Genomic DNA, 21,590 nt, shown 5'->3' on the forward strand with positions numbered 1-21,590 from the left:
GTGAAAATGGTGGGTGGCCAAGGGGTGGTAAACCACGGCTCAGTCACCTTTTTTTCCTGCCATTGGCAGAGCATAAACCACTGCACTACACTGGTCCTCCTCATCTGGTGCCTGGAAGAGACTTCCACATCCTTACTGTTCTAACAGTAAAGAACCCCTTACGCAGTTTACGATTGAGCCATTTCCCATCCAACTTTATTGTGTGTAACCATGTATTTTTTAGGGACCTTTGGCTAAATAGTTTCCTCCTAATGCTCAAGAGATGGCTAAACCAGAGTTTTGTTAAATGGAAGATTTGTCATTTGAGTAAATATGCTTTTTAATGCATGCTAATAATCTTCTGGCCTTGCTTGCTGGAACTTGGCATTGCATGTCATTGCGAAGTAGCTGCCCACGCCTCTATTTTATAGAGGACTTGTAACGTTTCTACATCATGCTGTAAATGTATTGTCCTGATTAGCTTTGTATCATCAGCAAATACTATCTATTCCAATCTCTATGTAATTTCTAAACAAGTTAGACAGAATTGGTTCTAGGACCGAGCCTGGGGTACCCCACTTGCAACTTCAGACTATTCAGAAAATACATAATTAATCACAACCCTCTGGATGTGTTTCTATCCAGGCACATATGATCTCATCAATTCCAAAATATCCAAGTTAGTAAATGAATAATTTATGGGGGTACTGTATTAAATGTCTTAGCGGAATCTAGACATGTTACGTCATGGTTCATTGGAAGCTATGTCCATACTATCCCAATTATGGAATTGAGCTCCTCAATTTTCATTAGTGTACACAGAGATGAAAAAGGTATTTAATACATTTGCCTTTTCTTTGTTCTCAGTCACTAACTCTAAATTGTCTTGCAAAGGGCTTACATGTTCAGACCTCTTTCGTTTGCTAGTAACATGTTTGAAAAGAAAGGGGAGGGGGGGGGTTGTCCTAATCTCTTTCGCAACCTGTCATTTGTTTAGAATTTTTTGCAGCCTTTTATTTTATTTTTTTTTACATATTTTGTTATGTTCATTGTAATTTTTAAATTATGATAGTGTTTTTTATTTTTATATCTCTAAATGATCTTTCCTTAGCCTGCAGTCCAATTCTTTAAATTGATTCTTAAGAAACCTCCATGTATACTTTTATTGGTCCCAACATGGACCAAGATAGCTGGGTCATGCCCAGACCCACCACATGCCAAATCCTGGAACCAGGGATAAAGCAAAGTATTTGATTGAGGTGATCCTGTCAATACAAGAGGAGGATTTTGACTTCATTGCAATTTAAGAACTCTGGTTTGGCAGTTTGCATGACTGACTTGTGACTGTCCAGGGATACTCCCTGTATTAGAGGGACAGAAGGGGAGGGGTTTGTATGTCAGAAATGATTTAGCGGGGCAAGTGAGAATGTGGAATTCTTGTAGCTGGAGCTTCATAAGGAAGAAACACAAGGGCAACTAGTAGTGGGTGTTTGTTACAGACCCCCTAATCTGATGGAGGGAGAAAAGACTGATTTTCTCTCACAGTTATAAAGCAATCAGAGCAATGTTATAATTATGGGGGACTTCAATTATCCAGATACTTGATACCATGATACCAGATACCATGACTTGGCAGACAGAACTGCTCAGTCCTCTATAGCTCATCATTTCTTAGATGTCTTTAAGAACAAATGCACGTGCTAATTAGTGGGAGACCCTACTAGAAATAATGCTCTGTTAGGCATACTAGAAAACGTACCTACATTACAAACAACACCGATCTAAATGCAGATGTGGATGTAACTAAGAACTTAGAAAACAGTGATAATTACATTCAACATAAATATAGGAAAAGGAGACAAACGCTAAGTGTAGAACAAAAACATTCAATTTCAAGACAGTCAACTTTAACAAGCTGCACCCCATACTAAGTGACATTAAATGGGATCCAATTTTAGAAGCAAAGAACATTGAGAAAAAATTAGAGTGCTTTAAGGACATATTAACCGGTTGCCGACCGCCGCACGACTATATACTGCGGCGGTCAGCCCCGGCCAGGCAGAGTGACGTATCGGTACGTCACTCGCCTGTCACTGACTTGCGAGCCTATCGCGGGCGGGCGCGCGCCCGCCGAGGCGCGCGCCCGCCGCGGCTCGTTCACAGGCAAGTCAGTGCGTGTGACCGGCGGACTCGATGTCCGCCGGCCACACTACGATCGCTCCTGTGAAGGGAGAAAGACAGAGCAGCTTGTGTAAACAAGCTGCCTGTCAGTTCTCCCTGTGTAAAAGTGAAGATCTGACCGTTCTACTATGTAGAACGGTTGATCTTTGCTTTTACACCAATAGCCATGTCCCTACACAGTAGAAAGCACGCCCCTAGGACACACTTAACCCCTCCCTGTCCAATAAAGTTAACCCCTTCCCTGCCAGTGTCATTTTTGCAGTAACAGTGCATATGTATAGCACTGATTACTGCAGTAATGTCACTGGTAACCCCAAAAGTGTCAAAAATGTCAGTCAAGGGTCCGATCTGTCCGCCGCAATGTCGCAGTACCGAAAAAAAAATCGCAGATCGCCGCCATTATGCGTTAAAAAAAAAAACACCAAAAATGACAAAAATCTTTCTCTTTGTTAGTAAACGCGATAACTTTTGCGCAAACCAATCAAAATACGCTTTTTGCGATTTTTTTTACCAAACATAGGTAGCATAAAACAAATTGGCCGAAAAATGTTAAAAAATTTTGATTTTTACTTTTTTTTGGGGGGAATTTCATATAAAAAAATGTGAAAAATATTGTTATTTTTGCAAAATTTACGCTCTTTTTTTGTTTATAGCGCGTGATCAAAAAATCGCACAGGTGATCAAATACCACCAAAAGAAAGCTCTGTTTGTGGGAAAAAAAGGACGTCAAATTCGTTTAGGTACAGCGTCGCACGACCGCGCAATTGTCCGTTAAAGTCACGCAGTAAAAAATCGCAAAAAAACCCCTGGTCCTTTAGCAGCCAAATCCTCCGGGGCTTAAGTGGTTAAATAATGGCATTAGCGAGTGCATTCCAGTGGGCAACAAATATAAAAGAACTACAATTAAACCTGGGTGGCTAAATTCTAGTGTAAAAAGACATTAATTAGAAAAAACTGCCCTTTAAAAAAGTCAGAGGGGTCACAGTTGATATACCTACTACAATACAAAGAGTGCAAGAAAAAAATGTAAGAGTGCAAACAGAGCAGCTAAACTAGACCACAAGATACAAGAGATAACAAAGGAGAGTAAAACAAATCCCCAAAAATGCTTTAAATATATTAATAGTAAAAAAACTGAGGTTTATATTGGCCTCATAAAGCATATTCAGAAGTAGTTGGTTACAAATGACAAGGAGAAGACAACTGCATTAAATACATTCCTCTCCTCCGTTTTTGCAAAGGAAAAGGAGGGGTATATGGAATGTACCCTTGTAGCCACTGTTTGAAAAAAAACTTGAAAAATGTAAAAGCTAGGCAGGGCAATAACTTCACAACAGCTGTTCTGTGCATCCCCATGTAGGCAGTCCCATGCATGTCAACTGGGATGCCGCCACTGCACACGCACAGTCCCTGCTCCCAATCTGACATCCATATGGGTGTGGGTGCTTGACCCTGAACGCAGACAGTGTGAGCTTAGGGACATGTACACGGATGCCAAATTGGGAGCAACTGCTGTATTCAAGCAGTTGCTACATCCCGAATGAAATCAATGGGACTGCCTGAACAGGGATACACAGAACACCTGTGCATATTTGTGTGGGTAAACATGGCCTCCCAGGGGTGTAAATTGTAGTATACCCTTTGTGAACAAGGCCTTAATATGTTTTTTTATTTATTTATTTTTTTATACTTTGTACTTTTTTTCGGTGGGGGGCTTTGTTGAGACATCAGGGTAAAAAAAGACCCCTGATGTCTCTTTTTTGAGACAGACAAAAAGATTGAAGACATAGAGTCCTCAGTCTCTTTCTCTGCAGCCTCTGCAACCCCTCAATAAGGGGGTTATTTTTCGGGAGGGGGAGTCAGAGTGACAAACGGCCAAAAACAGCAGGTGCTTCCACAGGGGATCGAGGTTGCAGGGGGTATCAATGTCAGTCACTGGCTCTCTGTTCTGCCCCTTTCGCTGGAGTGCTGGTCTGTGCAGGGGGAAACTCAGTCTCCCACCACTCGCTTAGAGACTGAGCCAGCTGATGTTTCAGGGAACTGGGTGGATCCTGAAAGTAAGGCCTTGTTCACACTTCAAAATACTGATGCAGAACAATTGCACTTATAACATTAATGCTTTCAGTTAGTTACATTTACCGTGCATTAAATGTGCTTCCTAAATGTCCTATGCTCGTTTTTACATGCATTAAAAACACACCCCAGATGTTTGGTTTTTTTTGCTGTTATGAACAAGGCTATAGCATTGAAAACATGCTGCAAACACGTGCTGGTGAATTTATGTTGCATTACCATAGATTTTAATGGAAGGAGTTGAGATGCTTCATCTTCTTCCAAAATCCACATAAAGCTCCATTTTTTATTTTATTGATTTTTAACAAAGAAACAGCCAGCAAGTACCAAAGCCCAGGATACTAGCACAACCTGGAGGGTATTGGTGGCAAACTTACCAGAGTCATGACTCTACTAACACTGAGGCACGGATGGATGGGTGGAAAGCACCTGTCTCCACAACAGGGTTGGGAGTGCTCTCAGCAATAATCACAAAATGAAAAACAGCAGCAACACGATGTGTAGCAAATGCTTCATGCTTGGATTATGTGAACAGCACTGTGTGCTGTCCATATTACCAATTGCAGACTGCTTTACCAGAATAAAAAACGTGCAATAAACTCCGGCTTTTACTGCCAGTGTAAACAGGGCCTAAACTCTGGATCTTTCCAGAGCCTGTACCAGCTCAATTACATCAGCCAACAGCGGGCTTTAGCCCACTGTCGGCTGAAACCAGGTTATGGGAATGCAGAACAAACTTAATTTGTGTGATCCATAGGAGAAGTAGGGCAAAAAAAGCTTTGGCCATACTTGTGTTTTAAAGGACAGAAAAATGCACATATATACACAGTATATATATATATATATATATATATATATATATATATATATATATATACAATCAGCTTAACCACTTCAGCTCTTACCCCCTTAATTATCAGGCCATTTTGTGATTCGGCACTGCCTTGCTTTAACTGACGACTGCGTGTTCGTGCAACACCATACCCAAATACAATTGATATCCTTTTTTTCCCACAAATAGAGCTTTCGTTTGGTGGTATTTGATCACCTCTGCGGTTTTTAGATTTTGCGCTATAAACAAAAAAATACTGACAATTTTGAAAAAAACACAATATTATTTACTTCCTGCTATAAAACATTCCCAATAAAAAAATTAAAAAAGTAAAATTTTTTTTTAGCAGTTTGGGCCAATTTGTATTCTGCTACATATTTTTGGTAAAAAAAAATCCCAAAAAGCGTATATTAATTGGTTTGCGCAAACGTTATAGCGTTTACAAACTACGGGATAGATTTATGGACTTTTTATTTATTTTTTTTTTTATTAGTAATGGCGGCGGTCAGTGATTTTTATCGGAACTGCGACATTGCAGCAGACAGATCGGACCCCTAACTGACATTTTTGACATTTTTTGGGGACCAGTGACATTAATACAGTAATCAGTGCTAAATAATATGCACTGTTACTATAAAAATGACACTGGTAGGGAAGGGTTTAACACTGGGGGTGATCAAGGGGTTAAATGTGTTCCTTTTGTTCTTACTAACTGCGTGAGGGGGGGGGGGTGGGTTGGACAGAGGCAGAGAGAGATCCGTGATTCAACTTAGCTGAATCACACGATCTTTCCCTGCCTCTCTGACAGAAGAGCCCCCTGCTTTGTTTACATAGGCAGGCGGCTCTTCTGTCATTCTAGCCAAAGACTGCAGGTGGATGGTGGCAATCGAGCCCCGGTCTGGCTCCTGCTGTGTCTAATCACAGCTGGAGAACAGCTCTGGTGGCGGGCGCATGCTGCCGAAACCATGTGCACATAATCACGTAGATCTACGTGATTATGCACAGCCGAGCCGCCCTGCCACAGTAAATCTGCACGGGGCGGTCAGCAAGTGGTTAAATGACATTTGTAACTTTACAGAAGTAAAGATTCTACATGCTTCAAATTGTATGCCACCTGGCGGAGTAATTCTGGTACTGATGCTGGCGGTTAGATAAACTAAGGTAGCTATAGTATACTGTATATTGGGAATTACTTTAGTGATATAGGCCAATGTTTCTCAACTCCAGTCCTCAAGTACCCCCAACAGGTCATGTTTTCAGGATTTCCCTCAGATGAAAAGGCTGTGATTATTACTCAGGCAGTGAAACTGATCAAATGACCTGTGAAAAATAATAGGAAGCCTGAAAACATGACCTGAATGGTCTACTTGAGGACTGAAAGTCATAAACATTGATCTAGGCCATCCATCCCCACAAGACTTTATCTCCTGGAATGTGGGATATGTAAACAATAGCTTTAGGTGCAATCTGAAGTTTCTCTGAATCTATTGAAAGACAGAAAATATGAGTCCGTCAGAGAGCCATTCACTTTGGGAGTGAAAGTTTCTCTTATTTTGTTTTGGTGTGATAAAAGCTATTAGGCCATTGCTCTGTAACAAGGAAAATGCTGTGAGAAATGTTGTTTTTCTTGCTGTGCTTTTTTTAACCTAAAATAAATATACATAAAACACCCTTATTTCAGAGGTCCTGGGAAATTGCATTTAACCACTTACTTTAGCTTCTAAGCAGTGTCAACTTTTTTGAAGGGATCCACAAACTACACTATATTGTCAAAAGTCCATTATTGAGTTGGTCCACCCTTTGCACCTATAACAGCTTCAACTCATCTGGAAAGGCTGTCCACAAGGTTTAAGAGTGTGTCTATGGGAATATTTGACCATTCTTCCAGTAGAGCATTTGTGCGGTCATGCACTGACATTGGATGAGAAGGCCTGGCTCGCATTCTCCGCTCAAATTCATCTCAAAGGTGTTCTATCGGATTTATGTCAGGGCTCTGTGCAGGCCAGTCAAGTTCCTCCATCCCAAACTAGCTCATCCATGTCTTTATGGACCTTGCTTTATGCACTGGTGAGCAGTCATGTTGGAACAGGAACCTGTTCCCACAAAGTTGGAAGCATGAAATTGTCCAAAATGTCTTGGTAAGCTGATGCTTAAGAGCTCCCTTCACTGGAACTAAGGGGTCAAGCCTAACCCCTGAAAAACAATCCCACACCATAATTCCCCCTCCACCAAATTATTTGGACCAGTACACAAGGCAAGGTCCATAAAGACATGAATGAGTGAGTTTAGGGTGGAGGAACTTGACTGGCCTGCACAGAGTCCTGACCTCAACCTAATAGAACACCTTTGGGATGAATTAGAGCAGAGACTGTGAGCAGGCCTTCTTGTCCAACATCAGTGCCTAACCTCACAAATGCACTTCGTTAAGAATGGTCAAACATTCCCTACAGACTAAGACTTGAATGCAATTAAAGTTCATGTGCATGTAAGGGCAGGCATCCTAATACTTTTGACAATATATTGTATAATGATTTTGTGAAAGATATCAGTCAGTTTGTGTTTCTAAAAGGTTCATTGATAAAGTTTAACTAAAGGCAAAATTTTTTTTTGTTTTGTTTTGTTTCGGACAGAGTGGAGACTGATTAGAAGACTTATTGCTGTCTGTGCCCCCGTTAGAGAGATTCATCCCCCATATTTGTGCTGTTTACCATTATCATTGGAAGTGAAAGTAAAAGAAAATCCCCATAGTTTGGGTTGTCCCCAGAAACATAATAGTGGGGAAATCTTCCAATGGGGATACTATTTCTAGTGACCTGGGGATCCCCAAGGAATTCCCTTAATTTGCAGGGATCTCCTCTCACTTCCTGTTTGACTATTGGACAGGAGGTGAAGGGAAATCTCTGCAATGGGACACAGATGGGGAAAAAAAATCTGACAGGGGTTATATAACCCTCCAATGCTCTAACCAAAATGAAAAAAAAACAGTTTTGCCTATAGTTCCACTTTAGGCAGCTTAAGGAAGAGACAGAGGTAAAGAGAAATTGCTATACCCAAAATGTTATAGGAATTCCCATTATTCTAGAAGTAGTACTTAGTTTAAGGCTTCATGCACACTGGACATTTTTGGAGCTCCTGTTAGCAGCGTCAGACGTTTTTTTTTGCAGCTGCAGAACGCCCATCCATGTTATTTTATGGCCTCATGCACACATAGAGCTTTTAGGAGCTCCAAGTGGCATAGGCGTTTTACAGCTCCAAAAAAAACCGAGGAACTGTGCGTTCTGGAGCTGCAAGCTGTAAAAACGTCTGACGCTGCTAAAGGCTGAATAACGTTGCTTAACGTGCATTAAGCCACGTTATACATTTTTTTTCTTCCATTCAAAATCAATGGTTCCCTAAGGGAGCCTATTGATTTGAATGGAAGTCGCACCGCAAGTCGGATCAGGATGACATCACTGGGAGGCCCCGCCCCTAATGACTATATAATAAGCTGCAGAGACCGGAGATCGGCATAATCACCGGTGACAGCGTCGGAGGAGGACCAGAGGAAGAAGAGGACCAGAGGAGGCAAAAGAGCAGAAGAGCAAAAGAGCAGAAGAGCGGATGGCAGAAGAGCGGAGGGCAGAAGAGCGGAGAGGACAAGACCAGAAGAGCGGAGAGGAGAAGACCGGATGAAGATTTTTAATAAACTTTTCAAAACGTCTCCTGTCGTTATTTACACACACTGCCTTTTATGGGGTTAATGGGTAGGGGTACAATGTACCCCATACCCATTCACATAGAGAGGGGTCTGGGATCTGGGGGCCCCCTTGTTAAAGGGGGCTTCCAGATTCCGATGAGCCCCCTGCCCGCAGACCCCCACAACCACCGGCCAGGGTTGTGGGGATGAGGCCCTTGTCCTCATCAATATGGGGGCAAGGTGCTTTGAGGTGGGGGGTGCAGAGCCCCCCCTGCCCCAAAGCACCCACACTCCCCCATGTTGAGGGCGTGTGGCCTGGTATGGTCCAGGGGGGGTGGGGCTGCTCGCTCGTCCCCTCCCCTTTCCTTGCCTGCCGGGCTGCATGCTCAGATAAGGGTGTGAAGGTAGGTAGGGTATGTTGGCGCTGCCTATACAAATATGTGGGAGCAAAATGACTGGCAGTATGTAAGAATAAATAGGTAAAAATATTTTTGGATTAGATCAATCAATGGTGTAAAAAACTTGAAGAAGAAGAAATGGTCCTCATAAACACCAAATGTGCCAAGCAATGGAACAGATAAATATATTACAAACAACACTAATAAAAATAGGTGTTCAATAAATTAAATAAAATAAAAAATTAAATAAAATATATCTTGGATGAATCTAAACCAATATTAGCAGTGCATATAATATATAAAATAGTGTCATAAATAAATAAATAAGATATATTTTAAATGAATCTAAAACAATATTACCAGTAAATAAATAAACAAGTGTTAGGTGTATAAAAACTCAATTCAGGTGACTGGTGCAATAAATAATATAGCCACTAGGTGCCAGTGTTATATGTAGAAAGGATATCCAAGTGATATATCTGATATATAATGTGCAAGTGACAAGAAAATTGTGCTGGTGAACTAAATGTAGCATAAGAGTTGATATTCCAAAAAATTACTCAATAGAGTATGTGTATGGATATCCTAGTAAGAAACGTAAATCATTTCATAAAAACTCCAACAGTGAATCAGTGAAATAAATAAAACAAATAAAACTAAGTAGTGCCAATAGATATATCTAGTTGATAATAAAATATCTCATAAAAGAAAGTCCACAAATTATGATCAATGCAATGGTCTTCCAGGAAAGTGCAACAATAAAAAAAAAAAAAAAAATTCAAGTGCCAAGTGAATATTAAGGAAGGAGTGAGTCCCAGTGCCGGATTCAAGATGTGGGTGCCGGGTGAGAGAAAATCCATGCTGCCCTCTCAGTAAAGCCCGCACTCACCAGAGAGCGGTACCCCTACAGGGGTGACCAGCGTTGTTTATGTGGGGTAAAAACCTCCGATGCCTCTCGGTAGATCTCTCCAATCCTCCTGGGTATAACTCACTTTCTCCCTCTTATGATAGTAGTAACCAAGCGGTGTATAATACAGGGTGACTTTAAGGCAGTTCTCCAAGATGTGGTAAAAACAGTATCCAAGGTATGCAGGTAAAAAAACACTAATATAGTGATGTACCGTTTAAAGATTCCATTTATTAGATAAATTACAGAAATTACTCACATTTAAAAGCAGAGTGTAACACCCGTAGGTGTGTAGGGACCGCAAACCCCTCGTGTAGCGGTGTTTCCGGTGCTTCCGGGACGCCTTGCGTTTCACCGGCCGGATGTGCAATTCACAGGGCGGAACTAACGTGCCTACGCTCTACGCGTTTCGTCATCAAAATTACGTCATCAGGAGCAGCGCGAGGCTACGTGAGTTCCGCGGATCTAAATACTAACAGGTTGCCCGGCAACTGGAACTGATGTCCAATCGGGATTTAGCGCTCGTGCGTCATCCGTTACTAGGTAGAACTTTTGTGTGTGGATTAAAAGGAATGTTATAGTCTTCCCATTTAATTAAAGTGACCAATGGATAGGCTCTATAGAATAGAATCACTAGTTGCTGGGTAGAGCTTATACATGTAAACAATTGGCCCACGAGTGTATTGTTAGTCTATATTGAGAGAACTAAGAGGACTAATAGAGTCGGAGTGAGTAAATTAATATATATATTGATGAATGTACAAATAAAGGGAAATAAGTCCTCAATAAAATTAAATATAAAAAATTAAAAATAGGTGAAGGGAAACCGTTCAGCTATGTAGTATAGGTGTTTTATATACATAACACCATATATATCTTTAAGTATACTTTAATAGTGACTTTAAATATCTGTTAAATTATGTATATATGAAATATAGGTTATAAAGACAAAGGCATTAAAATATAAATGATTATATTAAATTTAAAATTATTAATTAATTAAAATAAAATGAAATTTAAACAAAAATGGATATTTTGCCTAGGATAGTAGTTGCAATATAGTTAAAAGGGACAGAGTCATTATTATATTAATGTATAAAAATACCAGGATAATTTTAAAATCATTATTGTTATGTGAAAACAATGACGAAGGTGAGAGACCAAAATGCAGGGTATGTTAGGCTCAAATATGTATATTCCATAGGATGGTGATTAGTTTAATTCTAAAATGTTCCTGTGGGCGAGCAACCAAGCATTCTAATGTATATTTACATAATATTCTCCAGTAAATCAAGGTATCATCAAAATAAAAATATAGATAACAAATAACTAATCATTGGCGTTCACAGGGTATACATAAGGACCATGTTATTTAATTATGAGAGGTGTCAAAAACGTGACACCTAGCTGAAGTAAAAGGTAAGTATTAGAAAAGTGTTTTATCTAGAGGAATTTTTTTCTCAAGAGAGGAATTGTATAGAAGGAAACCATATTTTAAACTTATAGAAGGTGTATGTGAAGAGTAGGTATAGGTAATATGGCTGTACGGGATATACTCATATTGTCATATATGGGAAAAACCCATTTCGCAGGCTGAATAACTATAGCAAGAAGCATCTAATAAGAATAAGTATAAAGTTAAAAGAAATAAATATAGTAATTCTAATTATTGTTAATTTAAAACCAATAGTGTGAAAAATGTTATTAAGATAAGAGCTAGTAGATAAAATTGTTAAAGATAAATTAAAAATCTGAAATAAAACAATTTAAATCTATATCAAGGTTGAGTCCTCCAGGTTGTAGGGATTCCAACAAATATATCCATTTAGTTTCGTTTTGTGATATTTTACGGGTTTTGTTTTCGCCTCTCCAGTGTTCCTTGATTACGTCTATTCCGTAAAATATTAATCCTTTGGGGTTCCGATTATGTACTTCTCTAAAATGTCTGGAAAGGCTGTGTTTAGGAAATCCCCTTTTAATATTTCCAATGTGCTCCCTTATGCGCACTATTATGCTCGGATAAGGGTCTGGTATGGATTTCGGGGGGGAACCTACGCCGTTTTTCGGCGTGGGGCTACCCTCAAATTCCATACCAGACCCGAAGGGCCTGGTTTGGAACCTGGGGGGGAACCCCACACCGTTTTTTTCCTCATTTTGGCGTGGAGTTCCCCCTCAAGATTCTCACAGCGCAAGTCGCGCTGCAAGTCGGATCATCCTGATCCGACTTGCGGTGCGACTTCCTTTCAAGTCAATAGGCTCCCATAGGGAACCATTGATTTTGAATGGAGGCAGAAAAAACGCTGCTAAAAGCTACGTGGCCTAACGCTAATGGAAAAAGCTACTGAAAGCACGTTTTTACAGCTGCTTTTTCCCAGCCTCAAGAAACAGCTTTGGAGCTCGTTTTTATGACACCCTGTGTGCATGGAGCCTAAGTTATGCAATTTCAGAACAACTTTGAAGTAGAGTTACTCCAGAAACAAAAGTTTTTGTCCACTATGCTATATAGCAGTACTGTTCAGCCACAACCATCTGAGAGTAACAACTGAAGATAATTCCCCTACATGACTGCTCTGGTTACTTTGGTCCAAAACCCATAGACATGTGTGTTATAAACATAAAACAAAGGTGTACTGTTATTCATTTAGGTTCATGTCACACAAAATAACTGGTTGCTTCCACTACAACCAATTAACTTCATGTTTTAACCTGTCTTAAAATATGAAAGCTAGAAGCTCTTTGACCTCCATGCTACACAGAACTACATCTAATTGGACATAATATCTATGAGCCCTTAAACTAGTGTATATGTGTTATGGCATAATTGTACAATGATTCAGAGAGCTGTGCATCATAGGTTTTATGATGTTTAAAATAATATTTGTGTTGCTTTTAAACATTTATATTTTTATGCATTCTGTCAGTCAAATAAAAATAAAAACCCAGTTGTCCACAACACACATCCAAACAATCGCAACATGCATCCATGTAAAGCGGTCTCTAGAACCTAACCATTTGTCTTAAGCAACAGTGATCAAAGGATATACTATATATTAGCACAATATTCAGAGAATGTTCTACTTGCCATGGTAATTATGTGAAAATGGTTGCGTTTGAATAGCTCTGTAAGAAGTTAGTCATTTGAAGGCACTGATCTATCTTTCATAGCCTCCTTCTTTTATTAGAATAACAATACAATCAAGCATAATCAGTTCTAACTTACAAGTGGAATAACTCTTACTCTGAAATATTACACAATAACTGAAATCATTCCTGAACCATTTAAAGTGCTTTTGTAGCATAAAAGCTTTTTGAGGCGCACTTCTTTCCCTACAGCTTGTAGGTCTTCTCGACTTGCTTTTTATAAAAGGCGTCTCAGTAATAATTAGGTCAGCAAATAAAGAAGTCTCCTTTGCTGGGTAGCTCTAATACAAATGGCTCACTGTGAGCACTTAACATGAACAGTAAAACAACTGTTCCCACTGGCTGCTTTGATTCTATTTTGCAGTAATATTATTTTTAAGCAGTTTTCACTGAATGTGGGAATTAGGTTTGTTGTCGTTGAATTGCAGTTCTGGTACTCATGCATTTCACCAATAGACAACAGTTGGAAAAAAGCATAAACCAAACAGCTCACTGAAATGATCATGCAATTAGTCATCACTTACATTGGGCTATTGGAATATTTGAACACGGAGAGATATTGTAATCATTGTCTTCTTCTTCTTCAAATCAAAATAAATACTTGTGTAGCACACTGGACAGACAACCACTATGAAGAGTAAAGAGTACTACTGTATATATATGCTAATGGTACATTGGTCACTGATCATTCCACATTTGTAAAATCATTTTCTGTATGAGCTGAGTGAAGGGTGAAAAAATGGTGAGCAATAGGGCTACTTTTATGATAACACTTGTGGGCCATTGGCTAGGGCATCAGGGTTAGATGGGGCAACACCAAGCCTCAAGATTTACCAACTATGATCATTTTGTCTGATTACATTCCCCACCTCTGGAAACTTGTGGCTAACTTTAGCAAAAGAAGCAATGTAAGTTGAGAAAAGTCAGGGCATTCACAATAGTTCAAAAACAGGAAAATATATGAACCAAATAAATGTATTTGTCTTAAAGCCAAGGGATAGAGGAGTCAGTACACTTATGTTACCTTGTAATGTTGTTCTCCAGGAGCAGATAGATTCTGAAGTTTGTTGCTTGATATTTGTAATGTGCTGTTCTTGGCAATTTTCTGTGGCTTTACAGTTTAAGATTAAAGCGGTAGTAAAGTTTAGAAAAATGGTAACATTTCCTGCAAGGTAATGCCAAAATGTGCTTGTACACATCACATTATGAAAGACTTATTTTAAAATGAAGCCTTTAAGCGGTGCACTGTCACTGCTGACAAGGCTTTCATCTTCCTTCCGGGTTCACAGGCTCCAGCTGCTTGAATGGCTGAGCCGAGATGATGTCACTCCTATGCTTGCACATGGGAGTAACGACCGCGGCACAGGGCTCTGAAGGAACAGCATGAGTATTTTTCCAAAGCGCCTGTGACGGTGACCACACCAGCTGAAGGAAAAAAAACTTTTCTGAAGCAGCCACATAGGTGTGGCGAAATGAATCAAAGCTGAAGTAAGCCTGGTGTATGAGGCTTTTAAAGTGACCTGTGATTTATTTCTATTAAGCGTTTGAGGTTGTGCACTGCTTTCATGGTGCTTTTTACTTGTAAGTTGTTTTATCTCATAGTTTTAATAAAATGTTAGCTTTCATTTACTTTGTTTTACATATGTGGAGTTTTCTAGTTTTCTCTGTGCCTTGAGTGAATGACCCTTGTTGTGTCCTTTACCATATGAAAGAAGCTGGATGATTAATCCTGATGTGTTTGCTCATCAAGTGGCTGGTGGGAACTGCTGATTTTTTACCCTTTGGTAAAAGGCACTGATTGACATTTTACATACCATATAGGTCCACAGATCCAGGCGAATGGTGGGGGGACCCTCTCTTATTATGTCAATTTAAAGGATCACTTAATGCAGTATATTAATTCATAACTTATCCTGGTTCATTTTCACTGGGTGTTTATATGGACTTTTTCCATATGCATTGATGTATAATATGCATGAAAAGTTTTTTTTAAACATTGTTTTTCACTTTGATCTACTATTTATTCAGTAAGTGTATCTGTTGGTATATTTACACTGGTTTAAGTACATTGCGATACAATGAGGTTTTATTGAGTTCATTGTCACATTACATGTGTTGCAGTATGTCAATTTGATTGTTGGTTTGCGCTGCTCTTTTTATGTTAATGGTTTGTTTGGTTTGTGGTGAATACACAATCAGTGTCAGCAGCAAGCAGCCTGTATTTCATTTGTAGGTAGCACAGATTACCTTTCATGAGTTACATAGTTACATAGTGAGGTTGAAAAAAGACATCAGTCCATCCAGTTCAACCTATGATGTGTGTGTGTGTGTGTGTGTTTGCGGTTAACCGTACATTGTATACCCCTGTATGTTGTGGTCTTTAAGGTGCCCATCTAATAGTTTTTTGAAACTATCCATGCTCCCTGCTGATACCACTGCTTGTGGAAGAGAATTCCACATCCTTAAGTTGTATGGTTTTCTTACCCATTGAACTGATTAAACCCCCACTACTATAGCAGCCAGATCTGTTAACTCTCATTTCATATCCATGAGAACCTTAGCCGCAGGTCCCCTCAAAGTAATCACTCGTGGACCCACCTCCTTCATTCAGTGACATGTACACCTTCTTTGACACAAGTTTCTATCTTCTGACACATCATATCATATCAGCCAGATGAATAATGACGGGCTGGATTAAAAATGATTCCCACTTGATATGGGAAAAAGCCTAGAAACCAAACAAAAATTAAAAATAACCATGGATAGTATGTTGAAAAAGCCTGAACAGGCAGATAACAAATGTTTCTTCTACTTTGTCACTGCTCATATTATTGCTAAAATAATCGAATTTTAGTTTTAACAAAATGCAATATACATTCAGTAATTTTTTTAGAACATTTTTAAAAAATGTCCTGCAATAAAAAACTTTTTTTTTTTCTAATTCTTTCTTCATCTGTGTGTAGAGGGCTGCGGGATATTTAATGGTGTCAGAATAAAATGAAGGCATAAAAATGACCAAAAGTACAAATAAGGAGTCTAAGATTGCCCTCACCTTATGACCTCTACACCATATGATTTCCTTGATGTCATTTTTTTCCCCTGTCCTTTTTTTTTCCTTGTGTTTAGTAGAGGATTTTATTGGTATGCAGCAAACACATAATTTTATGCAATATTCACATTTTTACTGCACCACACCATAAACTCATTTGTCTCTCTCAGCAAACTGCAGGCACCAGCACACCATCATTATAATTATTTATAATTATCTAGCCTGGTAACCATAGTGCTACAAATAGATGTGACATTCCACATAAAAAGCCTAGAGATTCAAATTGAAGCAGCAAGTGAATTCAGTAAGTAATATTTTCCCAGGTGTTAAAGGAGTGGAATCACCTACACAGACACTTTTTATTACTGCTGGGGTTGAGTAAGGCATGCCACATGAAAATGACTCATTGTACACTCATGGTATCTCTTACAAAATGTAAAAGCTTTTTATTTATTTATTTATTTAGCAAGTATTACATTTTCTTTTGCTTGTCCACCCTGTGAAAATTAATTTTTTTAAATTTAGTGATGCTCTAACAGGGTTATCTTTGCTTTCAACATATGCAACAGGTGCAAGAAGGTGTGAGTTGTGTATATCTCTCTCTCTCTCTCTCTCTCTCTCTCTCTCTCTCTCTCTCTCTCTCTATATATATATATATATATATATATATATATACATACTGTATATATATATATATATATATATATATATGTATATATAGATAGATAGATAGATAGATAGATAGATAGATAGATAGATAGATAGATAGATAGATAGATAGATAGATAGATAGATAGATATAGATATAGATATATAGATATATATATATATATATATATATATATATATATAAATACAGTGTATAAACACACACAACAAAATATATAGACATGTATTACTTTTAATAAGCTTGAGTGAATTTTAACTATTTGCCAAGGTGCACAGTATAAGTTATAGATGATATGGATGCCTAATGTTGATTTAAGATGCACTGAACGAAGCATAGCTCTGACTGATGGAAGATCAATTTTCAGGCATGGATTCATTTTATCATCTATGCAGACCACAGTCATCTAGTCCAGATTGCTATCTTTTATACTTATCTTCTTCCTTTCTTCAACCAGATGGCTGCCCTGATCTGTGCAATGGCAATGGGAGATGCACACTCGGTCAGAACAGCTGGCAGTGTATCTGCCAGACCGGCTGGAGAGGGTCTGGATGCAATGTTGCCATGGAAACTTCATGTGCTGATAACAAGGATAATGAGGGAGGTGAGCAAAAGTCTTCCATTAAAATCCCTAGAGAACAGAAGGTTATATGTTCACTTTAGATCAGAGTGATTTACTGACAAAAATGTGTTATGCTGTACATAAATACTGACTTATAAAGTAATCTGGCAAATATATTGTGGTGATCAATAATTTACAATACTGTTCAAAGCTTTCTGGGCTAGTTTGTATATTTCCAAAGGCACAGGGCCACACAGTAGGATGTGATAGTAAAAGTGAAGCTGACCAGGATCTTTGAAAGTAAGCTGTCCTTGTCTTAATGTTTAGTGGCCATATAAACACATTGTGTGCATATATAACCAAAACCTTTTTTTTAGTTTTTTATTTTTTTTTTATTTTTTATTATTCTTAGTTTTCAGTTAAGTGATTATTGTCAACTAGAGTTGGGATTAGAACAAGTGGTGAAAGTAAATGGGGCAACTGTGGCCATGACAACTGTCTATGGGGGAATTTTCCTCACTTTGTAGAGATTTCCTCCAGATTAAGACATGAAGAGAAATCTTTACAGGGTGCCAAAGACATCAAATATAACTGTAAAAAAGTAAAACAAAGAGGGGCGCAGAAAAGCCTCATATGGTAGTAATGCTTTAATAGGTAAGCACACATAAAAACAGGTACAGTTGGTAATAAATGTACATACAATTTAGGAACATTTGTGTGAATGGAAGACATGTATCTTGAGTCACTCAGTGAAGCCTCAGATTTTTGGCCACTGCTCAATAACAGACTGCCGCTGATGAACACAGGATCACTAGGGTTTGGAACCAGAACATACACTTCCACCCTAGACAAAAGCACTCTCACTGCCTCCTGCTCATTTCAAATTGCATCAGCCCCTGATGGCGGCAGCACAGACCAAAGATCTGAGGCTTCACTGAGTCAGCGGGCATCATTCAATGATTTATTATGTTTGATAAAGATCTGCATTGCTGGATAATCTGATTGATGATGGATTTTTTGTTAATAAGGGACTTCTCAAAAAGTATATTTGTGTTCCTGTTTACTGTTTAATTTTTTGTGAATTAGTAGAGTAAAGGCCAGTATCCAGGAGACCTCAGGGCCTGGGTTGTTGAATAAGAGGTCCCTGTCCACATCAACATGCAGACATATGCATTTTCAGGGGGAGGGGGGGGATGTCATGTGGTGTGTTAAAAATGTGTGGCCTGATATGGTTTAGGAGGGGGCAGGCCTTCCCCTTCCTGGCCTGCCAAAACAATTCTCATATAAGGTTCAGATATGAGTTTTAAGCATGGTTTTTCTTAGTTTGGGGTCCCCCTTAACATCCATGCTAGACCCTCATCAAGGATAAGGGACTGGTATGTATTTTTAGGAGGAACTTGTGCCTTTTTTTTTCTTCACTTTCATACTATACTTTCATTAAAAATAAGGTACTATGTATTTTAATGGGATCCCCACTTTTTTGTCTGAGGACCCCCTTTATATTCATACCAGATGGATAAGAGTCTGGTATGCTTTTTTGGGGGGGGAACAGCATGCTTTTCTTCTGTGTGGGGTCCCACTTTTAAACAACTCCACCTGACCTTCATCTAGGATAAGGTATGTATTTTTGTAAATGTCAGCTTTACTGTAGTACATTGAATACATTATACAGATGTTCCACTTTACAGGCAGGTTGAGGGTATACCGCAGACATGTAGTGAGGAGTGTGGAATAAGAGGAGACTTTGTTTACATGTTTCACATGCGGTTCTTTATGCGGCTGACAGTTTAAACGCTCCCCTCTGATGTGGAGCATATAGTTTATGCAGCCTCTCGGCCGGTGGGCTTTAACGCAGATAGGCCGCATTTATGCAGCCCTATGTAAACACTTTTCTGTTCTAAGTGCATGCGCCCTGTGTGCTCCCAGAACAGACACAGGCAGGGACCGGAAAGCTTCCGATGCATACTAGCTATCGGGGGTCTTCCGATCATATGACCACTGTGACAATCACAGTGGTAACATGACCCGAATGCCTGCCTCTGCCTCCTGGCATTTAGAAACTCTTAAAGGGCTACTATTAAAATCCCTTTTTCCCACTTAACTAAATTTTTAGTGTACAGTGGAGACAATAGAGGTCTAATTAGACCCCTGCTGTCTTGATGAAGTGAACCCTTTATGTTTATGTATGTATACTGACATCAGGGGGTCTCTTGAAATTCTAGTGACAGTGGTAAAAAATAAACATAAAACCAAAATAAATGCAAAAAGTGAATAAGAAAAAATAAAAGTAAAAAAAAATAAAGCCCAGCTCTAAAGTACCTTTATTGCTGTTTTTAATAGTGTAAAAAAAAAACACTTACTTGCCTCACCATCTATTCATCTGATCTGCACTCTCTTACAGAAGAATTATCCTCTCACATCTTTCTCTTCTGGGAGCTTCACATGTCTGTGTTCTTAGCCGTGTTATATGTTTTTTTATCTTTTTCTTACTGGCTGTTATGATGCTACAGGACACAGTAGTGACTTAAGGGCTAAATGAAGGAATCACAGAGTGTCAGGACACAGGTATTAGACACTCCCAGAAGTGTCAAATGTGGAGATTCTGCCATATGTTGCAGCTCTTAAATGGAACGGAAAGCAGGACAGGTGATTATAAAGCCTCCACTTTTGCTGGTGGTACTATTTTATACGTTGATAAGTCACCAACAAAGTGAATTCAAAGATGCAATGCAAAATATGTCACCCAATACCTGTGAGAAACAGAAACATTTACTGCAATACTCAACTTCTGTTCAGTGCTGTTCCCTGCAGACACTCCACTTCAGTATCTAGATGCTGGTCCTCTTCAAGGCTGAATGAAGCCCCAATTTAACCACTTTCTGTGAGCCAATGGCATCAGGGACCTGCATTCCCCCATGCAGTCTGGGAACCCAAGGAAATGAATCATGATCCCTGCTGAGGCAGATAGATGGTAGGCCAATAACCAGATCTGAATCCAGGGGAACACCTTTGGGATATGGTAGGGTGGAAAATTCACAACCTGAGCATGCAGCTGATAAATGTTCAAAAGCTGTATGATGAAATAATGTTAGCATTGACTAGAATCTCAAAGGAATGTTTGTGTAATGTAAAATTCATGGCATGAAGAATGAAGGAAACTTGTAGCATTCTTATTGTGACTTGAGGTTTGTTTCAAGGCTAAAGCACTTTAGGCCAAACCCACAACAAAATACACCCATCATGGCTGGTATCTTTTTCTGGGGAAGTTGTCAACATGAAAGACAATTTTAGTCAGGCCTAACCATTGTATTTTATCTATAGGAAAAGACGGTGCGGTCAATATGAGTGATATAATGTGAGGTGGTTTATGTGCAGGCTGCTCTTGCACTTAGCTTTTTAATTTTATTTATTTTAAACAGTGCAGAACAGAAGGCAGCTTCAAGAATAGATGGTCAGTAACAAGTGAATACTGCGCTTTGAGCACCAAACACTTAGGCTCAGTTCACATATCAGCGAATTGGATGCGTTCATATGAACCAGCAGCCTTCCCTATGGAGGTGATTCAAATATATGTGGTGCAGCGGCAGTGCAAATTCGCTGCAAAATGAAAAAGAGTCCTGTGCATTTTCTTAACAATATGGTGCGATTTAGATGCAAAATCCTGGCTATTGCCTTCTATGGGAAAGCATCTGATTCGCACATGTCATCAGTTTTGAACACAAATTCAGTCTGGAAAAAAAAAAAAACAATAAACCAAGCCCTTTTGAGTCTGGTATGGATTTTAACCACCTTAGCCCCGGAAGATTTGGCTGCTCAAAGACCAGGCCCTATTTCGCGATTCAGCACTGCCTGATTTTAACGGACAATTGCGCGGTCGGGTGACGCTGTACCCAAATGAAATTGACGTCCTTTTTTTCCCCACAAACAGAGCTTTTTTTGGTGGTATTTGATCACCTGTGTGATTTTTATTTTTTGCGCTATAAACAAAAAAAGAGCGACAATTTTGAAAAAAATAACAATATTTTTCACATTTTTTTATATGAAATTCTGCTACATTTTTTGGGTAAAAAAAATCACAATAAGCATATTTTGATTGGTTTGCGCAAAAGTTATTGCGTTTACTAA

General features: G+C 39.1%; 1 protein-coding gene across 1 annotated transcript in view; it reads left to right on the forward strand.

The window, feature by feature from the left end:
- The window catches only part of LOC309552099 (teneurin-2-like), a 1,659,581-nt gene that overhangs the window by 1,386,535 nt on the left and 251,456 nt on the right, over positions 1 to 21,590 (forward strand). The window contains exon 14 of the mRNA XM_082252878.1: positions 17,361 to 17,507. Within this exon, the coding sequence (XP_082109004.1) occupies positions 17,361 to 17,507 (147 nt within the window). The remainder of the gene's footprint in view (positions 1 to 17,360; positions 17,508 to 21,590) is intronic.

Source organism: Pelophylax lessonae (genome assembly GCF_965119305.1).
Source record: "Pelophylax lessonae genome assembly, chromosome: 4".
In the NCBI taxonomy this organism is placed as follows: Eukaryota; Metazoa; Chordata; class Amphibia; order Anura; family Ranidae; genus Pelophylax; species Pelophylax lessonae.